General features: G+C 42.6%; 1 protein-coding gene across 2 annotated transcripts in view; it reads right to left on the bottom strand.

Annotated features, from left to right (window-relative positions):
- Positions 1–16,871: 16,871 nt before the first annotated feature.
- The window catches only part of GFOD1 (glucose-fructose oxidoreductase domain containing 1), a 67,054-nt gene continuing 59,291 nt past the window's right edge, over positions 16,872–24,634 (bottom strand). For both annotated transcript variants that reach the window (XM_032115207.1, XM_032115213.1), the window contains exon 2: positions 16,872–17,988. In XM_032115207.1, the coding sequence (XP_031971098.1) occupies positions 17,069–17,988 (920 nt within the window). In that variant the 3' untranslated portion in view covers positions 16,872–17,068. The remainder of the gene's footprint in view (positions 17,989–24,634) is intronic.

The raw sequence follows: 24,634 nt of genomic DNA, 5'->3' as shown, positions 1-24,634 counted from the left end.
GCAAATTAAATCTCTGTAATTTTCAATCATTCATTTCTGGCCTTGTCAGGATGTATTACATAGCTATAGTGGTGCTCTGAAAAAGCATGAAGCTCACACAATTATTTTAGCACTAATTTACAGTGCAGGAGATACAGAATATTAACAGAATGTTACGCCATTGCTAAAAAATCCTAAACAAAATTAGGTTCTGAAAGATTTAGCTGCATAAAAGTGTAGCATAAAATCAATACCTGTCCTGAAAGACAATAAAATTAATGTTCTTCCCCTAGTAAAGTTTTAAAATCCCCTATATAGAAAGCTTCTTATGCACAGAGATTTTCTTAATGGTGCCTGTTTCTAACATCATCGGTTATAGTGAGATCAGTTGCAAATATTACATAAATATTTAGGTCAGTTGGAAATAAATTAAAGAATTTAATTTGAGATTTTTCAAAACACAAATGAAATTAAAAGCATAGGTTAAGCATGAACTGCTAATGACTAGAACAATTATTATATGGTGACACATCCACAGCAAACCAAAGCTGACTAACCTATTTTTTGGGTTGGACTTTCTTACTCTAACAGCCTTTTTATCTTTTACCTGCCCTTCTACATCCACCTGCACTTGCCAAGTGGCTCTATATGCTGTAACTCAGTGTTGTAAAGCACACAAGTGACTCATGACTTAAATATTTAATTTAAAACATTTTATATTTTCATAAACCAAATAACGACCCTATTTTCCCTTGTCTAGGGACATAAAGTATCTTCATTCCTATTGACAGAATCTCTTTCTTGCCACTGTAAATGAAAGCAGAATTTAATCATTTATATCTGCTAGTGTCAATCAGCCAAGTGGAGGACTGTGCTTATAATAAAATTGATTAATACATCATTAATCAATAATACATAACTAGGCATGTATCCAAACCATGATAACCTAAGCACTGAATTCTCTTAAACTGCAATGACATCAGAAAAGGTAGCACACATGAAAGATAAAAGGGAAACAGGTTTGGAATTGGCTTGGAATTATCTGAGATAGCAGAGCCAAACTAATTAGTACCCTGCTAGCATCCTGCATCTCTTGTTTTTATCTGTGACTGTATTACTGTGCTTGCATTTTGTAGTGATATCTTTATATTGCTCAAGTGAATTACTCACTGACATACAAGGTCACATGAGAAGGAAGCCAAACAGGCATTGTTAATGTATTTTATTGCAAAATATGGACTGCATCGTGTCCATGTTTCTTCATGAAAAGCAATGCTTTTGCTGTTAAAGCTTCACTAATTTTCTATGAATGATGTGCTGCTCTTGGAAAGTCATTTCAGCCTGTGCTGTGTGACTGACCTGTCACTGGAATTACAGATCAGAACTACAGATCAGAAGCACACCTCATTATGTGAATTTATCAAAAAAAGTGGAAAATGCAAAGCAATGGAATGTCAATTTTATGCAGTGTGGAGGTCCATATTTGCATGGCATTATGACACAAGGATGTAACATACGAAAAATAAGTGGAGTTTTCCTGTGGGTTTCATTTGCTCTAAACTGATGGAAGATATACTTTCTTTAAAAAAAGATACTTGTCTGGTAATATCTTCACAGCGTATCAAATTCAGTGTGTACTTTCAGCTTGCTAATGCACCATCCCTTGTTCCTGTTGTAATAGGAAATGATTGATGTTCAGGAAAGGAGTTACAAGTTTGGTCATTTCAGCTTTTCTAAGAAATCATCTCCTGTTTTTTCAGAAGCATGAATATTTCCAGATGGAGAGTAGGGCTGTGTTAATGGAAAGGACAATTTACTTATACATTCACATAACCTTTTCATTATGAAGACTGGCAGACCTGGAAAAGCTTGGCCCCATTTCCTGGCCAAAACAGCATCACTGTGCTGTTTACATTCTACCTGAGAGAAAAATGCAAATATTGGCGCTATTAATGTTCACAACAATTCATTGTTGAAGTCAGATGGAAAAAATGTAACACTCTGAGGTAAAAAAAAATTATAAAGCTGTTTGGCATCAAAGGGGAATTCAGCCTTTCATTTTAGCATGGCAGCACAACAGGCAGGTTTGTCTCCAAGCAGACCAAACACTGTCCCTGTAATCATTAACACACATCTCCAAATGACAGCAAGGAAAAGGCTTACGGGGCTGAAAATAGCAAGAGGAGCGGCTGAACTTGGAAATCTGAGTTCAAATGTGTCCTACTTCTCTGTTTTCTCATCCTGCTAAAGAAAGAGTGTTCTTCAGAGGTGTCATGGTTTTGTCTGCAAAGATACACAGAAACTGCGAGACAGTTATGAAGGAAATAACCAACTGCAGTTGCTTGCTCCAAATGTAAAGGGGCTTTTTTAAGATTATGTTAGTGATATTTTAGGATAATGTCTTCTGAGTTCTAGTCATAACTTTGATTTGTTGTGTAACCTCAGCTGTGCCTGCCCTAATTATTCTTCTACCAACCCAATTAGTAGTTGTGTTAAGATTGACATTTTTGCCTGAAAAAGGCTTGCAAGTTTTTAAATAGCACCAAACACACGCTTTGTGCTGTCACTGAGCATGGCACGTTTGGGGCACTACACAGTAACTAATAAACAGTTCCAAATAATATTGTCTTGCATTTCTTACTCTTTAATTGAGAAAGGACAATGAGGTGACAATGAGACAAAGGTTGGTCAGTTTAGGGACAGTGGGAAAATTAAATAAGATGTCTTGAGGAGCCCAATCGAGTTCTGGTATTTGGATGAGGTATAGTTATTATGATCGCTATATATGGTTAGAGGTGAGGCAAAAATATGCAGGTATCTGTGACAAAATGCAAAACCAAGTAGGAATTAGGAATGGGTTTCAGTCTTTGCAGTATTTCTCTTTGTAGCAGAGCCACAAATGTGTCCAGAAGCCATTTCAAGGTCACAAGCTGAATATGACATTTAGATTCTGTTTTCCTCACTCAACCAAGTATACCTGATTACAGGGTGGTGGATGCTCCATCCCTAAAAACACTGATTGTCAGGTTGGATGGGGGGCTGAATTACCTGATCTAGTCGAAGATATCCGCGCTCATTGCAGGAGAATTGGTCTAGATGAGCTTTACAGGTCCCTTCCAACCCAAACTATTTTATGATCAAGCTTTGCACCCCATTTCTACCCTCCTCGGCCAGAACCAGAGCTGAGAACAGCACTCAAGTAGCTGCCGGCAGGTTTGGCCACGGAAACAAGTTCATAGCTCCACCCTGCTGCCTAGGCTCAAAGGCAGGAGCCCAACCCAGTGGCCTCACTGGGACCACTGATGTAAGGATCCAACCAAAGCAACCCAGCAGACACAGCACTTGTACCTCCAAAGAATAATTTATCACTTAATCGCTCTCTTTCAGAAAGCCTGCCTGCCCAGGGGGAGGGGAGCCCTGTGCACAAGCAGGCTTTTGATTTCAGTGAAGCTCAGAGGGCTTTTCTAGTGCATTCACAAAGGATTGAGCTGCAACTAATTAATGACTCGAAATCATATCAACCATGCTTTGCAGGCTTGTTTTAGTCTATGAAGACAAGCGGTAAAGCCGGAATGGTGAACTGGCGTTTATTTTGCAACAGGACAAAGTAGCCTCCACCTCTCTCCTGATGGTGATTTTCTGTCAGCCTTCTACATTTGCATTCCTGTGGGGTTTAGAGGTACTGTCAATGTCCTGCTTTAATGTGAAGTTGTTAAAATCATAGGACAATTTCCAAATTACACCAGGATGATTATCATCTGCCTCTACAATGATTTGCAGCCATTTGCAATGATTTGCAGCCATTACCATTGAGAACTTGCTGTTGGGAACTGAAAGCAATGTTCTCTGAAGGATTTGGGGCCAGAAATCTTTGTCAAGCTGAGCACTGTGAGCCACAGGGTGCAGGCAGATACACTCGTCAAACATCCTTTCTCAAAACACGCAACAGGAAGTGCAGCTTTGCGCTACCTAATGATTTTCTGGTCAGCACATGCTGCTAATTTTGTCAGCTTGGTTTTAAAATCAACGCATGGAGAGTGCAGTCTCACCTTCCCCTCCATAGATGGAACTGCACAACATGCATTCACATAGCTGCGAAGCTGTTGGTATTGGCTTTGGTGGTGCTAGCACTGTTCTAAACAGATGAATTTGAATACAGACTGTGCAGCCAACCTTAGCTTATTTGGTATTCACAAACCACAACTGCATATTAGGCATTAATTATATATGACTAATTATATTAATTATAATGAATGGGAATTATATTAGGTTTGAGAACTATTTAAAGGGAACTAGAAATTAAAGCAGCAGGATGTGGAAGTGGCTGTCATAGACTTGTTCTTCACGGCCTTGAGCAGTGTGGGTTGCCATTCATCTCTAATTTTCAAAAGACAAGGTGAAGGTAATGGTATGTACCCTCTTTGTAAAGCCAATGGCATCCTGTTACAAACAGAAATATGAATTGTAATTTCAAATCTTCCAGCACTACAGTTTTAAAATCATAGAATCATAGAATGGCTTGGGTTGGAAGGGACCTTAAAAATCATCTCATTCCAGCCACCTTGCCATGGGCAGGGGCACCTTACACTAGACTAGGTTGCTCCATGCCCCATCCAGCCTAGCCTTGAATAGTGACAGGGATGCGGCATCCACAACTTCTCTGGGCAGCCTGTGCCAGTGTCTCACCATCCTCACAATAAAAAATATAAAAATCATTTTATAAAGCTAAATAGTTCTCACCACTTCGTCCATAAAAGGAGGAAAATCCTACCAAAATCTGCCTTAAAAATAGGGATAAAAAAATATTGCTCTTTGTAAGAGTATTTCTGAGTGATCTGGAATTCCATAAAGACCTGAGCTTCAACCTGGTCTGGAATGGGACATTTCTATCATCTTAGACATTTGGAAGGCCCTCTGAAAGTGACATTTTGAGTGATAGGTTCAGACACTGGGACAGAGCAAACCTAATAATCCAAGTAGGATATTCAGAGAAAAGAGAAATTCATTAGAGAGTGATCTCACCAACTTCACTTCTGCCTCCACCTTGCCAGCTGCAAAATGGGAATAATCACAACAGCTCATTTTGAGGGGATTTGTTAATGTTTAGAAGACACTTCATACATGTGAAGCAGTACAGACAAAGTTTGCCAGTGTGGGTGGATAGCTGGGAGCTTTGTCAATTCAGCAAGTGACTTAGTCCTTTCTTCTTCACAGAGGTCCTGGTCCTGCAGTAGGCCTAGACAGGAATTAATTCCAGGTATCAAGGTCTGTAGCCAGAAGGGAAGGACATCTCCCAGAAAGTTGTTTCTCCTGTCATGGAACTGCACGCAAAAGGCATAGAAAATGAATGGAAAAATAGTCAATTTTAACAAAAAATGTTGTGCTGAAAGAGTTTGGCACAGCTTATACCTGCATTTCCTCACACTGTGACACAGACTCATTTCTTAACACACAAGTTTTGTAATCCCAACATCCTTCCATTCTGCCAATCAGTCCTCAACACTCGGCTGCATCCACAGCAGCAGAGGAAGCACCGAGGCCCATCCTCTGCCACTAAGGACTATTGGCACAGAATGCCAATTATTAATTTCATAATCACCAAAAAAGAGAGTGGTTTCAAGCAGTTTGCTTAGTTGGAATCGTGTCTACTGTGTGCTAACTTCCTAACAATGCCACAGAAAGGATCTAGACAAATATAAGTAGATCTAAGACAGAAATCATGCTTCGGATGTTTCTAACAATTAACAGGATAGACAATCATCAGAGCCAGGAATGTTCTGGTTTCTTCTAAATCTGCTTTTTATCCTGATTCTGACATTCTGATTACTTTCCTTCTTGAGCTGGAGAGCTTGTCACAGCTAGTAATGGAAGGCATCTTTTCATCACAGGTACTTCCATAAGGTGCATAGCTATCACCACTGACTAGGAGTGCTAAAATATAAAATCTAGCAATTTAGGGATAGCATTGGGAAAACAAAGAAGCTTGTCAAGCACCATTTCCATTTCCAACTATCTCTGCCTTCTCAAAGTCTGAAAACTGGGTCTCAGCTTTTCCAGGTTTGGCTGAAACACCATGTAAAACTTACTAGCACAAGTGACAACACTGGTTGCATTCAGAGGCTGTTGTCATTGCCTGGATGGGATCTGATAATCTGCAAAAGCCTTTAGTCTGCAAGATGTGATTAACTGTGAAAAGCAGAGTTATTAAAACAGATTGGAGCAGGCTGTGAAACGTTTCTCTAGAATCTGTATATACACCACTTCCGTGTATGGGAGAGGGGGCCACTGAAGAAACACTTGCTTACACGTATATCCTTTTGTAGGGACATGCAGAACTTAAATTTTTTTTCCTCTATTAGCTTTTCTTTTGGTCCTGTTTATTATTCTGTAGTTACTCTACCAAGTCTTTGATCTGATGAAAAAAGCACATTTCTGGCAGTCAGCACACCTGGTTTCTATTTACATTCTGCTGTTAGCGTGATCTGGCATAAATTTCTGTCGACATGACTCAGACCAGGGAATTGTTCTGCCTGAAAACTAACCTAGTAAAAACCTCACAATGTTAGTGTTCAGCTAAATCCATGACTGTGTTAACCAGGTGGCCGCACACGTTCTCCCCAGTGCCTGTACTCAGGGACAGCAGGAACAGGCAGCTGGGGACAAGAGGAAGGAGTGGTGCCCTGGGCTTGGCAGCAGCCCTACCTCATCCCTCAGGAACTGTTTGTGGAGCTGCAATGATTAATTTTAAAGCAAAGATGTGGTGCACACGAAGGTTTGTGATGCTAAATGCACTAGCTGGAGTATTCCCAAGTGGAAAATACATTAGAAAAGGCAATGTGTGCAGGACATGAGTTATAGCTTGGACTAAGCCAGTGCTGTGGGGCAGGTGACAATTCTGGTGACTCCAAGGGCTGCCTGCTGGGGATGCCTGATGGAAAGGGATGCCTGATGGAAATTTCCTCCTTCCATGCTGAACATGGTGACTGCAGCTGTGAACCAGCACAGGCACATGGGCATGAGCAGACTGAGCAGAGAGGCGCCTTCTCCCAGCCTCCAACCCAGGAAAGGCTGCCCAGTCACAGAAGAGCCATGCTGTGTCACCCCATTGGAGCTATGCTGGTGTAAAGCCCTGTTGTTCTGGGCATCACCTGTGACAGCTCTGAAACATGGGCTTTCCACTGCCCAACAGGAATAAATAGCAAAGGCATTAAGTGCGTCTTCTCTTTGGCACAGCAGCATGTTTTAATAACCCCTGCCCCAGCAAACTCTTCATTCCCAAAGAGAACAATGCAAAGCATTTAACATTCTTCTGATTAATATTTATGGCTACAAGCCACCCATTGTTTTTCCTGCATAGCTGCTAATCAATAGGGGCTCCAGAAAACAGCACGACAAGCCAGGGTAAACTGTGGAAGCCTTGGTTCTTCAAAAACTAGGGAAAATGGCAAGAGGTTTTCCCCCTCCCCTACATGTTTGCAGTTTGTTTTAAAAGCAGAACTTTTACTTGGGCTCATAAATCTACACTTAAGTGTCTCAGTGTGCTGACACAGCTTTGGAAGTGTTTATCTTAGCACTTGTGCAGCCTCATTAGTGTGGAATGTTTAGACTTGCTCTTGCACTTGCACTTACCTTACAGTTATATATTGTGCGCTGGAACGCTGTATTAATAACCCCACTGTATCTCCAACACTGTTTCACAGTAATTGCTCCCCCAGGTGCTGTTTTGCAGAGATTTCTGTGTTTTAGTCTTTGAAAGACAAGTAGGCCTTGTTGTACTCTGAAGTTGATGGGAAAGGATATACCGTGAAATTTGGCCCTATTCTAATTCAGTGCCTAATTGATTGGTTGGAGACGGTGATCTGGAAACCCGAGCAAGGTTATACTACATTTACTCATGAGGGCAAGGCAAACATTAAACTATAATTCCTGAAGACCTGGGCACTGATGGTTCCTTGCCTTGTGCTTTTCTTATCTTCAGACTAAGAAAATGATGTGTATTAAAACTGATAAAGAGTATTTTATGCGTATATAAACATCAGGACATCTTTACAGTATGCTAATTGCAGTAGTAGTAATAGAAGTTGCTAACATGTTACATTTCTGTGATGAAACCACACTGTAAATTTTGTATAAAATATACCCACTCTGTAGATTTTTATATATATGAAAAATATACAGTTTACAAGATTATGTGATCTGAGGGGAGCATGCATTGTAAGTGATGATAATTTCCCATTCCTTCAGAGATTGGTGCCTCAAATTTACATACTTTCATAGTGCTTGGGATTGGAACACTACTGACAAAAGTAGAATCCAACACCCTTCTGTGTGCTCTGCTCTAAAAGGCAATGTAGGAAATGCTCTATCCTTTTTACACATCAGTCACAGAGGCAATAAATCTTCCCTCAGATCCCAGAATTTCTTCTGCTTCATACCCAAGTGACGTTTTATTCAGCAACAGAGGGGCTGGAATAACAAGATCTTACGAGACTTTAGATACTCCCACATACAGGGGAGAAAAGGAGCACCGGATAAGCAGACAGCTCCTGGCAGATGGGAGCAAGGATGGGGGTAGGCATGGGGAAGTCACTGGAGACAGCTGAGGACTGGGAAGGCAAAAACATTCCACAATACCAGTGGGGAGGTAGGAGGAGGATTTTCAGGCTGTGCTGGAGAAAAAAAGGAGTGAAAGGATCCAGAAGTAAGAGAAAATTTAGGAGAAAGGATCTCCAGGCAGCAGGAGTGGGGGAGGATGTCCAATGCCCCAGTTTTGCTTGCCATTGGACTTACTTGCATCCTTTGAAAACAAAAGGAGCTATTTCCTTAGGACACACCCCTCCAACAGGCACTAGCTCAGTCTTTGCCATAACATAAAACCTTCAAGAGCTGAGTGTTAAACCTCGTTCTTCCTCTCCGTCAAAATCCCCACCTCCAAGCACAAACCCCATCTATTTTACTCTGATATGCTGAACTTAACAGACAGGCCAGAAACAAGGCAAAGGTGATGGCAATTACACTCACACCCCCCCCCCCCTCCCCAAGTACAAGTGTAGGGAAAAACCCACAGACAGCCGGGATCACATCATTTTACGTCTTTATTTGCCAGTTAAGATCCTTTTATTCCATCAATGCAAATATGCAGAACAGCAGGAAACCATGTTTTAAGCAGCACATACCAGTTGGCTGAGAATAAACTAACTACATTCCCCAAGCAGTGTAAAAGTAACAATGCACATCGTCTTCCAAAAGAAGAAACAAACAGATATTGCAGCCGAGAGGCACAGCAGGCAGCTTCCGTACAAAGTAGTTTGGCTGTTTAAAATGCTAGAACCAGTCCTTGCCCATTTCTCCAACCCCACCCCCAAAAGTCCTAGTATAATTTAACCACTTTTTTGTTTTTTGCTATCTACATAATATATAAAATATAAACTCTGTTTACTTATAACACTTACTTTTCTTGATAAATAGCTCTTTAAAATATCTACTGTACATATGTCCATGCGTTGACATTATATATATATAGCATTTATATATGTATGTATGTCTGAAAAACAATAAATATATACTTAATATTGACACAGCAACAAACTGAATATATTCTCATTTTCAAAATCAAATAAAAGCAAACCAGTGGGAGAGAAACAGTGAGTGTTGCTTGTGAAGCACAGCATAGCAGGGAGCTTTGATTCCTGCCCTGGCTGGGTACTTGGAATGCCCCATACTTGAGCAGTTGTGGTGTTCACCTGTCCTGTAATGGACCTGTGTTAAGTCACTTCAAGTTGTAGTTAGCCACCCTGTATGCCATGTGTAACACAGACTGAGCAGGGGCTCAGTGGGTAACAAGGGAGACTCGCCTCCAGGTTTGCAATGGAATGAGAAACAGAGAGGGCAGGGAAGCGAGTCCAATGGCTGGTATGAAAAAAGGGAAACAAATAATGGACAGCACATGGCTGGAAGGTCATAAATAACCAAGGTAAACAAGTCAATAGAGTTAAGTGCTTTTAAAAAAGATGGCTGACATTGCTGCAAAAAGTATCTTCATTATCTGTTGCCAACTCCATGGAATGAATCCCACTGCCACAAGAAGACACAAATAAAACCCAGAAGGCCAAATTCAGATACCAGAAATAGGGTCATTGTAAGACACTGTGAGGGTGCAGGTTCAGAGCTGAACCTGCCCAAGGGCAGCTGAATTCACTGAACGTCTTTAAACCAAATGGATGAGATTTTTAAAATATTAATTAAAAAAAAAAAAAAACAAAAAAACCACCCCACACCTAACCCCAGTTAATTTCACACGTGCCAAAACATAATAAAAGAAAGATTTTTAAAACCTTTCATTTCAAAACAGCATTCCTTAAAAATGGAGCTTAATCCTGAAAGAAAAAAATGTAAATAACCTTATACAAACCTTAATCCTGAAAGAAAAAAATGTAAATAACCTTATACAAACATGTGTTCAGTTTTGGATTGACCATAGCCATTCTGTTTATTCATTTTACTCAAAATGCTGAATAAAAGCTATTTCAGTCTGACCTGCACTGATACCCTTCATTCCCCAACCCCAAGGCCTTGATCTGGCAGCTTCAAAAAAGACATTACTTGTTTGGTCTGTGGCTTCATACACTCATTAAGTCATGAGGTTTTGACATCAGTTCATGAATGCAGCATTATGTGTAGTCCCATTTACTTAAAAATTTCTTCTTTTCACGAGCAAATGGAAGTGGGCAGTTAAGGGAAATTATTTTTATTGGACAGACTTCACCCAGCAGCTCAAGAAAGAGGAAATTTTAAAGCAGATAAGACTGCCAAATATTATTCAGTCACATTTCATCTCTAAAATTTACAAACTTTGCTCCCCACAAGTAACAACTTCAACAACAAAAAGAAACCACTGTCCTGAATAATCCTGCCATTTCACAACTAGCCCCAGATACCCAGAGAGCACTGCAGAGGTCAAAAGTCCAGTGTTGAGTTTCATACATATTAAGGGTACATCACTGGGCCACTGGAACACCACACCAGTGTGGAGTATCTGCACAAAGCCAGAACTCTGTTGGGTACTTTTAAACCCTTGTAAATACAGAACTTAACAGTGAATAGACTTCATAATTAGTGACATTTTATGCTGAAGTACATAAATAAAAGTCAAATACAAAAATTCCCAGCAACAAGAAGTTCTGTCATCACTCATTTCTGAATCTCTGCAAGAACAACATCAAGATACTATGTTTACCTTTAACCATTAAATAAAATATGCCTTGTCTTGGTAGATCAATGAGTCATTTTAGATTGTCTGAGTCTGGGTCTATTCCACATTTGCATGGACGCAAAAATAAACAAGAAATTGAATTGACCTTGTGCTGTGACCACGCGCAGCAGAAAACCTCATTTTTTTTTGAATGGCTGAACTTCCAGGATAGCTGTTCACTTGTTCAGTCACTTTTTTGAAAGTTATGGAAAAGAAGGGAACACTAAGTACAAAGTGGATAGTGCCTCTGATTGCCCGATGCTGGCTGGGCAGGGATGTCTCAAACTTCCAGCCAAAGCAAAGGATGAGCTCCAGAGCAGCCCATCCTGAGCCAAAACTCATCGAGGCATGCCCTGATTCTCTGCCATGTTGGCTGCATGGGTAAGGTCTCTACTTGGTATTTTCTAACTACGCAGCTAAAGTACTACAGATTTAACACATGCAGGATACTAGATATAGAAAACCTCAAGCTCCTGCAGAGTTCTTACGCTTCCATGTAGGACTTTACTGAGATCAGCACTGAGGATGTGCACATCCAGCAGGAGTATGGGACAGATCCTGCTTCCCAAGGGCAGGGTCCCTTCTCGGGCTCCCACAGAGGTGGAGCGAGGCTGCTGCTTTCACCCTCAGGAGGTGCAGCCCTCACCCTCCACACCACCAGCGTATCCTCCCTGTAGGGCACGCATAGAGGTACCAGCCTGCAGACACACCTTCCTGCTGCTCCTGCTGCAGTCACCACCCTCCCTTCGGGCACATTTAAGGAGTTCAGTTGTGCCCTGCTGTCACACAGCGTAGGGTTGTCCTACCCATGGTGTGAACCCCAATGCAATTCCCATCGGAAATAAAACACCCTCTCTCAGCTGACTGTCCCAGCACTGGAACAGAACCCTGCGGAGCAGCAAAGCTCACCCTTTGGCTCTTTTTGTCTTTGGCAACAGACCATAATGATCGGTATCCTATGTGCACAGGCTGACGGCAAAGGAAAGAGCCTCTCCAACAGCAGCCCTGGCAAGGAGGAATTAAATTTCTTACCTAGTGTATGAACAAATTCATTTGGGGGCTACTGTAAATTCCAGCAGTAGCTGCAGTTTGGCTCTTAGGCCTGCACCAATTTAGCAGCATTCATCTCAAACCTTGTGGCACAGCATTAAAAGTGCAATTCCAAATACGCGTTTCCTGGAGTGGTACTGCTTCTGAGTTCCATCAAGTACATCACTGCTATCTGCTGCCCAAATTCCTAAACCCAGCATGAACTCCAGGGGCTACTTAGGGCAATTCAATGTGCTTTCAACTGTACCAAAGGAGCAGAGGGCTGGATGCTGCCAAGAAAAATCCCAGACTGTAAACAAACAATTTGTCAGAATAACACTACACATTTACTAACTAAACCAATTCTTTCCTCCTCTAAGCCAGGTGGAAGTTTAGTATGTTTATACTTGACACTGCAGCACGTTCACCTCCTAGAGAATGGAATAACTGCCATACAATCCTGAATATATGCAGCTCCTGCTGCTATCACCCTTAGATAACATAAACGTAGCATCTCTGTTGCCATCAGAAGAGGAGGCCCCACCCTGTCCCTGCTCTCTCTGGGCAAGCACAACAAGCTGTACAAGATTCAACCCATTTGCAAGCCAGGACTGAAAACAGCATCAGATGTCTGTGTAACCAAAGCACTGGATTTTCTTTCTGCTGCATCAGTAGGTCTGCACAGAGGATGAACGATGCCTGTCACCTAAACGTTTGGATCCGGGGCAGAAAGTTTGAGCTCAGTAGTACTATCCCTACACACTGTGTCTCGCCTGTTTGCTGCAGGGGCAGGGAACAGGATTCCAACTGGCATCACAAAACCCAGAAAGACATGGAAAAGAAGAAAACACAGACAGGAAAACCAGCCAACATTTGTGCACCAAAACGAAGTGCATGGACATGAACAGCAACTCCAGCACAATCGCCAAACCACTGAGAAGCAAGATTCACAAACATTTTGGTCCATGTTTGGTTCCACTTTTGGATGATGTTTAACTAGACGTGGTTAATTATCCACCAGGCTTGCATTCATGACTTGAACTAGCCACTCTTTTCAGTGAATGGGTTTTGCTTCACTGTATGAAAACTCTCTTGATCCCTGTGGGGGTAATTCTGTTTTTCAGAAGACAGGTGATTTCTTGATCAAACCTTCTCTTCTGTGTTACTGACTTTTCAGGGCAGGAACTGGATAGCATGGTATATACTATGACAGCTGCAATGGGAAATTCCTATTGGCCCAGCTACTACCTCTGGAATTCTCAGAGAAATGCATTTTTAAGGAAAACAACCAAACTTGTCAAGGGCTGCTTCCAAGAAGGAATGATAAAGGCTTGCCCGAGGTTTTACCAGAAACAGTCAGCCCCAGAGAGAGTTTCTAGAATTGGCAGAACAACATCGATAGAAACAATTCTCCCCCAGGGTGCTGTTTTGCAGTATTACATTATACCTTCATCAGTCACACTATTACACTTTGGGGACTATTTAACGAAAGGTCACACATATGCTCTTGAAATATTAAGCACACATGAATAATTTTGGGCTGGGAGTCAAGTTTCCTAACTTCAGCCACCTCAAAATTTAGAAGCCAAAATTCTCTGCAAAGGAGGAAGACAGGCATTTCCAGTGGGCACCTTTCTCTATTAGTCCTAGGATGAACTGAGTCAGCCTTTGGAGAGCTCTCTCTGTATTGACTGCTGTGTTCTTGCTGATCAGGACAAGACACCCGACTGAGATGACTACACTCAGATAAGATGAACCCCACTACTGATGCCCTCCTGTTCAAAAACCTGAAGCTCTAGAACTGGACATAGGACAGACACACAGCAATCAGAGTCATTTGTAGGAAAAACCCTAGGGAAGTTCTTAGTGCTCCTCAAAAATAGCAAACTGTAAGTGGTTTAAAAAAAAAGAAATCTATGACAGTTCTCTTTCCAACCTAAAATGGCAACACTAATGTGACAGCCTTGAGAAAGAGGGTCATATTTTCTCTTTAGATTTACTGCTCATCTGAATGTTCTCTTATTTCCCCTAGTCAAAATTAACAAAAAACACTGAAAAGGTTTTTCTCAAGTTTAATATGATTTAGTGCTATATGCTTGTGTTCTACTTTTTTACCATCTGAAGACCTAGCGCTGTAAACATATCAGCACTGGAGCAGCTTTATGCAGAAAAACAGTATCCCTCTTTACTGGGATAAACCATGTGCCTTTCACTATATTCTTTCAAGAAGATATTATCAAAAGAATAATTATTTCAAGACGCTATCTAAAATATTAAAAAGAAGAACCGGACAAACATAGCAAAAGAGTTTGTCCACCCCTGCACTGGTGACAGGGGAATGATTAATACAGTACCAATAGCTGGCCACTTTAAAGAGGTGAGGAGGCTGGGGGTCCTATGTAATTTTTTTTCCTTGTAAATGGATTGGAAATTTTCTCATCCCTTTTGTTTTTCACTCACACCATTTGGTGGAGGTGAGAGCTTCTGGATTGAGGGATATGAAGTTACTTCTTGGTGTGCATCTCTCAAGTGTGAGTTCACAGCAGTTTAAAAGAACACCACTCATCTAAACATCATATGGTTTTGGGATGTATTCCTACTGTTTTCCACCTAAAACCAAAATGCATGATGAATTCACTCAAAAGTCAATCCCAAAGCACAGGAAATTTTGAGCAAATCTTCATAAGACTAGCCTGAGTTCGCCTGTACAACAAACCCATTATCATTGCTGTGTCGTGCCACTTGCCATCCACAAAGGTTTTCCACAACCCATTTTAATCAGCAAACACATAACACTGAAGCTTACCAGGAGCTCACAGAAGACCCTCCCTCCCCAAATACCCAGGCATATGCACTGTGGTTGAGGACTGCTTTGTTTTAAAAGCCACGCATTTTCCTATTTAATTGTGCTTTAAAAAAACAGAACAAAACAAAAAACCAAAACCAAACCAAACAAAAAACAACTACTAAACCAACTGTCATAGGTTAGCAAGCATAGTCCCGGAAGGGATGTCCTTGCTAAGGGGTGCTTACAGTTTCCTCTGGGACCTGACAGAACCTATCAGCTGGCCAGTTTGAATATGGACAATTCTCTAAGCCACTTAAAGTTGTGACCGCCTCTGTGATCCACATTTAAGAATAGACAAACTCCCCCCCAAGCTCTCTCTCGTTTCCAGCGCTGGCACAGGTGGCTGCAGGGCCCGAGCAGGGCCCAGTGGGCCCGGCCAGGCCCTGCTTGGGCCAGGCCAGGCCACGGCCACCCTGGAGCCGATGGACCTGTTCCAGTCGTGGAACCCCCACCACTGCCTTGCCGTGGGCAGCCAGAGCGGCTCGGCTCTCCCCCCTCTCCACTGCGATAAGAAACATTCAACATTCCAGCTGCAAAGCTGCAAGGCCGAGGTGAGATTAACCCTTTTATTGCTGTGAAGAGCCAAAAACCTGAGGGAAGAGAGAGAGGAGATGCTTAAAGCTGAAATTCTGTTGTGAGGCTATGATATATCAGAGTATCCCATTGTAATTTCATGAAGATATGGGGGGTGGAGTGTTCAACTCGTAAGCAAAAGCACCTGCGCTGAGATAGGCAGATGCTGACGCAGCTGTAATTTCATGAGAAGTTTGGACAGGGAGAGATGAACCAGATGAGGACTTTTGCTCCAAACGGGAAAGGAGAAAACCTCAGTCCCTAGAGATGCTCCCAGAGATAGTCCTAAAGATGATGAAGACCCTTTGCTCCCAGGGAAGGAGAAGGGCCTCTGTTTTTGTTTCTGAACAGCTCAACCTTAAAATTGTACCCCAAAAACCTTCAAGAGTGGACCCTCAAAAGCAGTTGCGGGAAAAGCTGCAAGTCGGGGGAAAGGACTCACACGCAGGCAGAGAGACTCCTCTTCCTAAATGGACTGAACAATATTTGGAAGTGGGCGGCTGTCTCGTTGTGATAATGTTTTTCATAGCATGAGCAAGAAGAGACTTCTCTTTCTAAATGGACTAAACAAGGTTATTATGGAAGTGGTAAACAGACTGAACATCTCAAGGGTTGTCTTTTCACATTGTCAGTGAGAGAAGGGAGGAAGGTGGGGGGAGGAGGAGAGTTCTGAAGGTGGTATAATTTTTTTTTCTTCTTTTAGGTCTGTTAATAAACTTCTTTATATTCTTTCAAGTTTGGTGCCTGTTTTGCATTTCTCCTAATTCTTATCTCACAGCAGATAAACAGCAATGAGTATTTTGGACCAAACCACTACACCAACACAGAGAAGCTCCTAACAGGCTGTATGAAAAGTGAGCTGCCAAGATTTTCTGAATCATGCAACACTTTCACATCAAGTCCTGTTATTCTGTGTGTTGGTTGGAGGTGTAGTAATACAGCATGGTGGTATCAGCTGTCATGGTAGGAACATTCATGTCAGACACTACAGAAAATTTAATGACATGACAGTACCTTCACAGTCCTCTGGTAGGTAAGGAAAATCTAAAAGGATCTTCCCAACCTTTCACAGTAAACACAACTGGATAATCTAAAGCACCTGCAAGCAGGGGATGAGTCTGTGATATATCTTTGCAATCAGCCAGCTAATACTGTTACTAAAACAGTTAAGTTTATCAGCTCTTAAGTCTCCTGTCTGTTTTGGGCATTTTGAAGGACCGTATCAGTTTGGCATTTAGCTGCCAATAGATTTAATTGATCCAGACACTGTATTTCCTTCTCCTGTATCCTCAGCTGTTTCTGAGACACCCAAGCCCTTCACAGGGGCTGAATTACCACCTCCTTCAAGACCTGTCTGGTTACTATTCTTTCCTAGGAGCTCAAAAGAGCTAGCAGTACAGAGACATCCTGCTCTTCCGCATGGCTTCGCTGATCAAGTATGCCGGGCTCAGTTCTGGCTCCTCAGTCATGATTGAAATGTTCTGCCACTCCCCCAGCTGGTTTGACTTTTTAATGGTGTCCACCACACACAGGGCATACAGACAGTCATCAAAAGTGGCAGCCATCGTAAGGGGCCTCCCGTCCCAGGTCCTCCTGTCATCCTGGTCCTCAAAGGCCTGCCGGACAGCCTGGACCATCTTAATGGTGCCCCGCAGGTAGGGGGACGGGATGTCACTGAAGGCTTTCTCTGGAAGCAAGGAGTTGCTGACTGGCGTGGAGTCCTTCAGCAGGAGCTCCCGCTGAGGAGAGCTGTTGCTCTGTCCATAGAGATCAGTACCTATCACAATCAGCCGTCCCGCCGAGCCCACCACGATGATGTCCTGTTTGAACTCCCCCGGGATGTTGAAGTTGAGCGTCACCGTGCAGCACACACCCCCTTCCAGGACCATCTGAAACGTACAGAAGTCGTCGCTGGTGATCTGCCGGATGCCCTTGATGTGGTCCGTCTGCTTCACGAAGGTCTTGAGCAACCCGTGCACCTTCACGGCCTTCTGGCTGGTGAGGAAGGTCAGCAGGTCGATGATGTAGGTGCCGACCGAGTGCAAGCCCCCGCCTCCCATCAGGTCATCACAGCTCCAGTTGTACTTCTTGCCCAGCAGGCTCCCGCTGTGCACCTGCACCTCGCACACCAGCAGCTCCCCGACGTAACCCTCCTGGATCAGCTGCTTCATCTTCACGAAAGCAGGCAGGAAGCGCAAAACATTCCCCATGATACTCATGAGCTTTGGGTAATAATGAGCCGCAGTCATCATCCTAAAGGCATCCAGGGGAGTCGCCGTTCTGTCACAGATGACGTTTTTCCCAATGCCTGAAAAACAGTAGAAAAAAGATCAACAAAAATTTACCGACTGAGTAAGCTGAAAGCCTCCAGGCTATTCTTAAAGACTAAGCCAAGGAGAAAGACCCTTAAAAAAGTAACACCATATTGAAATGTTTTCAAGGCACAAAGACCCACTCTGGCATGCTTCCAAAATGCATGTTAGAGTTTCTTGAGCACCACAGTGAAAATGTATTCCTTTTTATTTTCAAAATGCACTCATGTCTAAAAATGGCTCAAAGGTGAGGGCAGGAACAGAAGAAAGTAAGCAGGTATGAAACCAACCACCCCCCTCAGCCATCTCACAGATGTCTCCTCTGAGATAACCTGCCCGTGCAGGCTTCTGTGAGCTGAATCTGAATCTGAATCTGAATCCCTGAAGCGTATGAATAGCACAAGTGCATGTATTCAGTAACTTAACACAGGTACACTGAAAAGCCTGGCTTTGTCTTTTCAGTACTCTTGTCTCTCCCTCTTTCCTGCTCAAACTGTTTTAAGAGGCTATGAGGAGAGGAGGAGAACTACTGGGCTTGCTGCTTAATTTAAAATGAAGAAATTGCTTCTCACTCATAAAATGCCACGCTATTCTGACAATGGCACTCAAGTTTTTTTGAAGCCGTTCTGCTGAAATGTCAGCAGCGCATCCATGGTGCCAAGGGAGAGTTACGATTGCTCTAAAACAGGTCAAATGTAGCTGTGACAATCTGTTCCCTCATGGAATTGTCCATATGGCACACTGTTTACTGAAGCTTGCATGACAGTCCCCTTTTCTAGTTATCAAGGTGTGCAACTGAACGCAGTGCAAGCTAAATAATGGGCTTATTACTGATTTCTCCTCCTCAAATACTTTTCATTCTGTACCCACACACACACATACAGTGACAGAATCTCCAGTTTCCTTCTTAGTCGCATACAAACTTTTTTTTATGCTTAATGATCAATATGAGGTGAGCTATGAAACACTTTGGATATAAAATATGACACTAAATATGATCTTTGCCTTGAGAGCCTTGGCCTGCAGCTGGGCCTGGCACTTAAAAGAGCTGAATTTGGGTCCTCACTGATGGAGTCCAAATGAGTAAATGTTGTTACTTGCTAAATCATGTTGTATTTTCATTCCTGTTCCCTTCAGGTAGGTAAAAAAAAATCCCTTTTTCTCTGAAGAGCTGTTCTGAATATAAAATTTTACATGTTTTGGAGCTGGTTTGGATGAAGTCATATAAATACAGACAGATGGCAGGGATCTATCTGAGCCCACTTACATGAATATTTAACAGCCTGACTGGAAAAAGAAGGGGGTCACAGTCCAAACATTCAATAACCAGCTTATCCACACTGCCTATTCCCAGTCTTTGTCTGCTGCTATTTGAGTTGCTGAAGTGGCAGTCACATCCAGTTAACGGACAAGAAGGGAAAGATCTTTCTCCAACTCGCTCCTATTTACCTTCTACTTAATCAGGTAAGTAGAGGCATACTCATTTTCCTCTTAAATTAGGCAAGAATCTTATATTGAGTGGCCATGGTCTTCTCTTCTTACTCTTCTCTCTCATCTTTACAGATGGCTATTGGTGACCGAGTTAACATTTTCAACCTAATAGCACTTCTTTTCCTGAGCCTGAATTAATTTTTTGCTGCATCTGTTTGATATTGGAGAAACCATTCATCCACCTGCCCTATATTTCTCTGACTGATAGCTCCAGCTATGCCACTTGATACAGATCACTAATACAATAGTCTTGGAGTTACAAGGACTCTTTGCAGAGAGATTTTAGTCTGGCTAATTAGCTATCAAAATAAGGGAAATCTTAGTCAGACAAAACTTCCCTAGAGTCAAACCTTCCTGAAATAGCAATTTTCCCCCCAAAGAAGCAATATGTACTACCTCATCATCTGACCTGCTCACCACTGATCCACAAAAGCATCACGTTCTGCTCCAGTTCAGCTTGCATCATTCTGCCTCACAGACGCCTGCCACATTTTATCTGAGGTCTGTCTCCAGATACACAGCTCTACACACGTGCTCACTAGGAAAAGAATCTGCTTTCATGAGGAATTGCAGCCTGGGGGCTTTTTCTGCTGCGTGTTCAGTGCCATGCGTGGTGGGGGTCAGTCCTTCACCATGTGCGGCAGGGAATACTTGGGGGATTGTCAACATCTGAGTAGGAAATTATGATTATTAATATGAAAGAGAAGCCTATGGGTTTTTACATCACATATGTTCGAGAAAAATTGCCATTGGGATCAGTGTTAACTCAGACACATGCAGAGAAAAGGGAAGAGCCCTAAATATTTATATGAGGACAGGGAGAATTTGAAGTCTTAAAATTACTCCTTCCACCATTTCAACCTTTTTGGAAAGGTTGAAACCTTCTAATTTCAACACATCCAAAATGCAAATGTTCTGAGAGACTTTCTGTGTCTGTGCATGTGCTGATAATATGTGCTGTGCTCTCATCCCCGGCAGGGATTTAAACAGATTTTTGCTTGATGCCCAGAAAGCTTTTATATGCTATTAAAGCTTGTGCAGCTCTTTCAGCATGACACTGCTCAGCACTTGAGTCTGTGCGCACTACAGGTCTTTGTCTCCTCCGTAGCTGCAAATCTGCAAGCAGCCACATTAGCTTTCTGGAAGCAGGGAGAGAACATGAAAGGTTTGCTTAATTTAATTTAGAGAAATACTCTGGTGTGTTTATGCAACCAGAATGAGAAACAGGCGGATCAAAACACCATTCTTCTGCTCTCTTTCCTCCACTCCCTTCTCAAAAGGAGAAGGAAGAAAAGGCACCTTCCCTTTGAGTCATTCTCTATAGCAGCATCAGGCAGAGCAGAGGGCAGTGTGCAAGGAAAATCTCCCTTCCCAACACTAAGACTCATGGAATGGTGTGCTCTGACTGCAGGTGCTGTGGGGGGCTCCTCTGGGAACTGAACCCCTTCTCCTTGTGTCTGGGGCTGTGGTCTAATCCCCTCCACTTTGGGACAAGAGTCTAAGAAAGGATGAACTGTTACTGCTTGTCATTCCACCAGCGTGTTTTGCTGTTTCACGTCTTTGAAAATCGCATCACAACAGACAGCAAAAACTTCAGTAATTACATAAAAGCAGGGAAGTGCAGCCAGCTTGTTTCAGCAAGAAAGTGCAATATATTTGTCCATGCTGATAAGCAACAGAGTGGAATAAATCTCATCCTATGAAAGAATACACACCCCTTCCACTTCCATCAAGAAATCTGGTATACAGTGCTACAGTTCTCAACCAGACAACTACTGAGCATTGATTTCTTGAGTTCTCAAATAAAATGAAGACGAAAAATATTTTAAATACACGTCATTCTTTTTGAGGGCTCTACACAGCCTTCACCCTCACCTCCCTGCTTGGCTGTGCTTCAGAAAGAGAGAGGGTGGAGCCAGCCAGGTGCTGAGTGACACAGCATGGGATTTCGCTGACCTGGCACAGCATAGAGGAAGGCTCACTATTGGCCAGCCCAAGTCCAAAGCTGAAAGTGGGGAACACATCTCCTACCAAAGACTCATAAAGTGCATTCCCCAAGTCAAACCTTAACAACTGTGGTACCAATCTGCATTTTTTTAAAGAACATTATTGAACAACACTGATCTTCTCTGAAGAAGTGGATGTCTAACCAACTCTCCAGAAGCAGCTGAGCAAATAGAAAAAAATTCTCTGTGCTGTCATTGGTGCTACCAGTCAAGTGAAGATCTCTCTAGCACCTGATGTTCAGAAGTCAAATCCTCACCATGCTCTAATGGCTTGTCACCCACCCCACAGTAATTAATTTTGTCAGGAAGCCATGTGATTTATTTGAAAGCTTCAGTCTTCTTTTTAAAAAAAGAAAGTCCTTGTGAATTGGAGATAAGCCCAGAAGTGAGTGGTAAGTAGATATGGTCCAGGGCAGTAGTATTTACATTTTTTTCCGTGTACGTGCAGGGAAAGAGTGAAGAGCTACAGTAAGAATTTAACTACCGACTCTGCAATTCCTGGCACTTGCATCTCTTCATTTTACAGAAGATTCAAGCTCCTTGGCTACCAGCAGCCCAAGTTTCTTTGTCCCTGTATCATCCCTGTGCTGCACAGCCTGCAAATGAGCAGAAGTCCTGGGCTCACTGCAAGGGAAGGTAGAGTGGCTATAACCAGCAGAGGCGTTATCAATTCTGAAACCTGCGATGTCAGCTTTTTTTCCCATCTGCTCCGATTGTTTCGAATAAGGAGAGAAACATTTTCACATAAAAAAACTCCAACTAATTAAAAAACAATTGTCTGTCACTGAACTGAAGTAAGATTAGTCCTCTATCTGTTCAGCTTAAAATATGAGGCCCCAATACAGTGTTTTCTCTTCCTCCTATTCACAAGAAAATCAAAAAGGGCTCTATTTGGAGTCTGGGCATATAATCAAACCCTTCACTGGCACCAGAAAGAATCATTAGTAAGCAGTTGCTACCTATTGCTCTTTGTCAGGATGGGAGAGAGAGAGAGAAATGAAAAATAAGGTTTTGGTGGACTGAGCTAAATTTGTTGGCAGAAAAATGAATTTCTAAAAGCAAAGAGGAACTGTCAACATTCAAGGGACAGTGTCAGGGTTTCAGAAAATACTGAAATGGTGAAAGAGCGTGCTTACCAGGCTGTTTCAAACGGATGATTTAAAATACTTATAGTACCTTTTTCAAACATTTTTTTTTAAAAAAAGAAACTAGTACAAAACTATATTCCAGATGGTGACAATCCACATTATCATTATAATAAACATAAATAAATACAGGCAAATTTTTCTTCTCAGATTTTCACCATTGCAGATGCTGTTGCTGCCTTTGAATCCTACGCAAAATCAGAGAAAGATCTTTCCCTGGGAGTTTATCAAAAACCATGGTCAAAGTAAACAACCTAAATCAAAAGACAGTACTTCTCATTTAAACAGTTGATACGCAGCAGTTTGCTCTTCCTGCACATATGTACACACATTGTCAGCTTTGAGGTTGTGCACAGAAACCATCTTATGAACTACATAAGGCACCTGGAGCCAGCCCATACAGCTAAAGTGATCTTTGATACAAACTGTGTTATCAGTAGAGCTGTGTATTTTACACACTCCCATACTAGGCAGAGATCTGTTTGCAATACTGATTGGGTTAGTCAATGGTACTACTGCAACCCCATTAGAGTTTCAGAAAACGTCACCCATATAAGAATAATTTTTTCCCCCTCAATAATAATGACCTCAGAAATCCTCACAGCTATTTGAACCATTCCCTTCTATGCCTTTTTTTCGAATTTGCAAAAAATACAACATTTGAAGGCTTAATTTTGCCTGGACCTGTAAAAAACTTTCTCAGTTATCTTATCAACTCATTCCAATATTTGAACAGTCTGAAGAAAACCAGAGGTTGGTAATGAAGTTCTCTTTTCTTTCCAAGTTCATCTCATCACTCCCTAAAAAACCCAGAATAATATTTAACAGATCTGAACTGCAGCTGTGCTAAACCATTGACTGCAGAGGAAACACACAGACCTAAAAGAAGGTGACACTATTTTTTCTGTTTCAGAAGTGTCTTCATGATAACCACACAGTCATGGTCCCTTTGGTATGAAGCTGGAACCAACCATTTGTTACTATTTGATATTTTTAGCAGATCTGAAAGACACATAACACTGAGAAGACCTCTTTGGAAATTGTATGCAGATACAGAATTCAAAAGCAGAAGCTCATACAGCCACTCATTTTAAGTTTTGACAGCTGGGGTGGCTCAGAGATGCAGCAATGATATAGTCCCTTTAGCTGCTACATTCACGGTGAGCCATAAACCTCTGGCACTATAAATCACAGTTCTCTGGTCTGCTCTTCAATCAGTGCAATATTATTTGGTGAACAGTATCCTCTCTTAATTACAGCTCTGCAAAGGCCTCCTTCCTCCCTTAGCTGCAGTTGATGACTACAAGGGTACCTTGGTCCCTGTCTGTTAGCAGCAGACAGGCACAGCTTCCAAGGGCATCTCAAAGAAAAGTGCTGCCTTCATTTGGCTCTCTTGACACAAAGCTGCTGTAAGGAAGTTGGGGTTTTAGTTTAGTCCTAGTTTTTTTTCCTGTTAAAGGAATTTTTTCCCATATGCATGTTGCTAGGGGACAAATGGCTGTACTTAAGAAAGACAAAAAGAGCCCATTGGGGGTGGGCCGGGCCTGGCTACTCCTTTGTTTCACCTGGGTGTGGGGTCAGTTCGCTCTCGGCGTTCGGAGAGAGGAGCTGCAGAGAAAGGAGCTGCTGGTTCTTTTTCTTCGGCGTTCTTCTTTCTGCTGGAAACAACGCCGAAATCCCAAAGCTGTTTTCCCTGCCCTGCTGGAGGCCGGGCTGTGGCCGCCCTGCCCCGCTCCTGCTTCGAGCCTTCGCTACGCTGTAGCCCTGCCCTGCCTGCCCGACCTCCGGGGGCTTCCCCGTTTGGACACATCTCGTCTGTCCTCTGGGATCTGTGCTCGTCCCTGCCGCTCCAGCCTGCCGCTCCAGCCCGCCGCTCCAGCCTGCTGTTCCCGAAGCTCCAGCCAGACACCGGGGCCAGCCGCCTGGGGTTTGTGAAGCCTTTGTTCCATCCCTTCCCGGGATCCCGGGGCACCGGTGCCGCGCGCTCCCCGAGCTCGCTC

The sequence above is a fragment of the Corvus moneduloides genome, chromosome 1, assembly GCF_009650955.1.
Source record: "Corvus moneduloides isolate bCorMon1 chromosome 1, bCorMon1.pri, whole genome shotgun sequence".
Lineage (NCBI taxonomy): Eukaryota > Metazoa > Chordata > Aves > Passeriformes > Corvidae > Corvus > Corvus moneduloides.
Note: the sequence above shows the minus strand (reverse complement) of the source record. Positions and strands in the feature narration are given on the sequence as shown.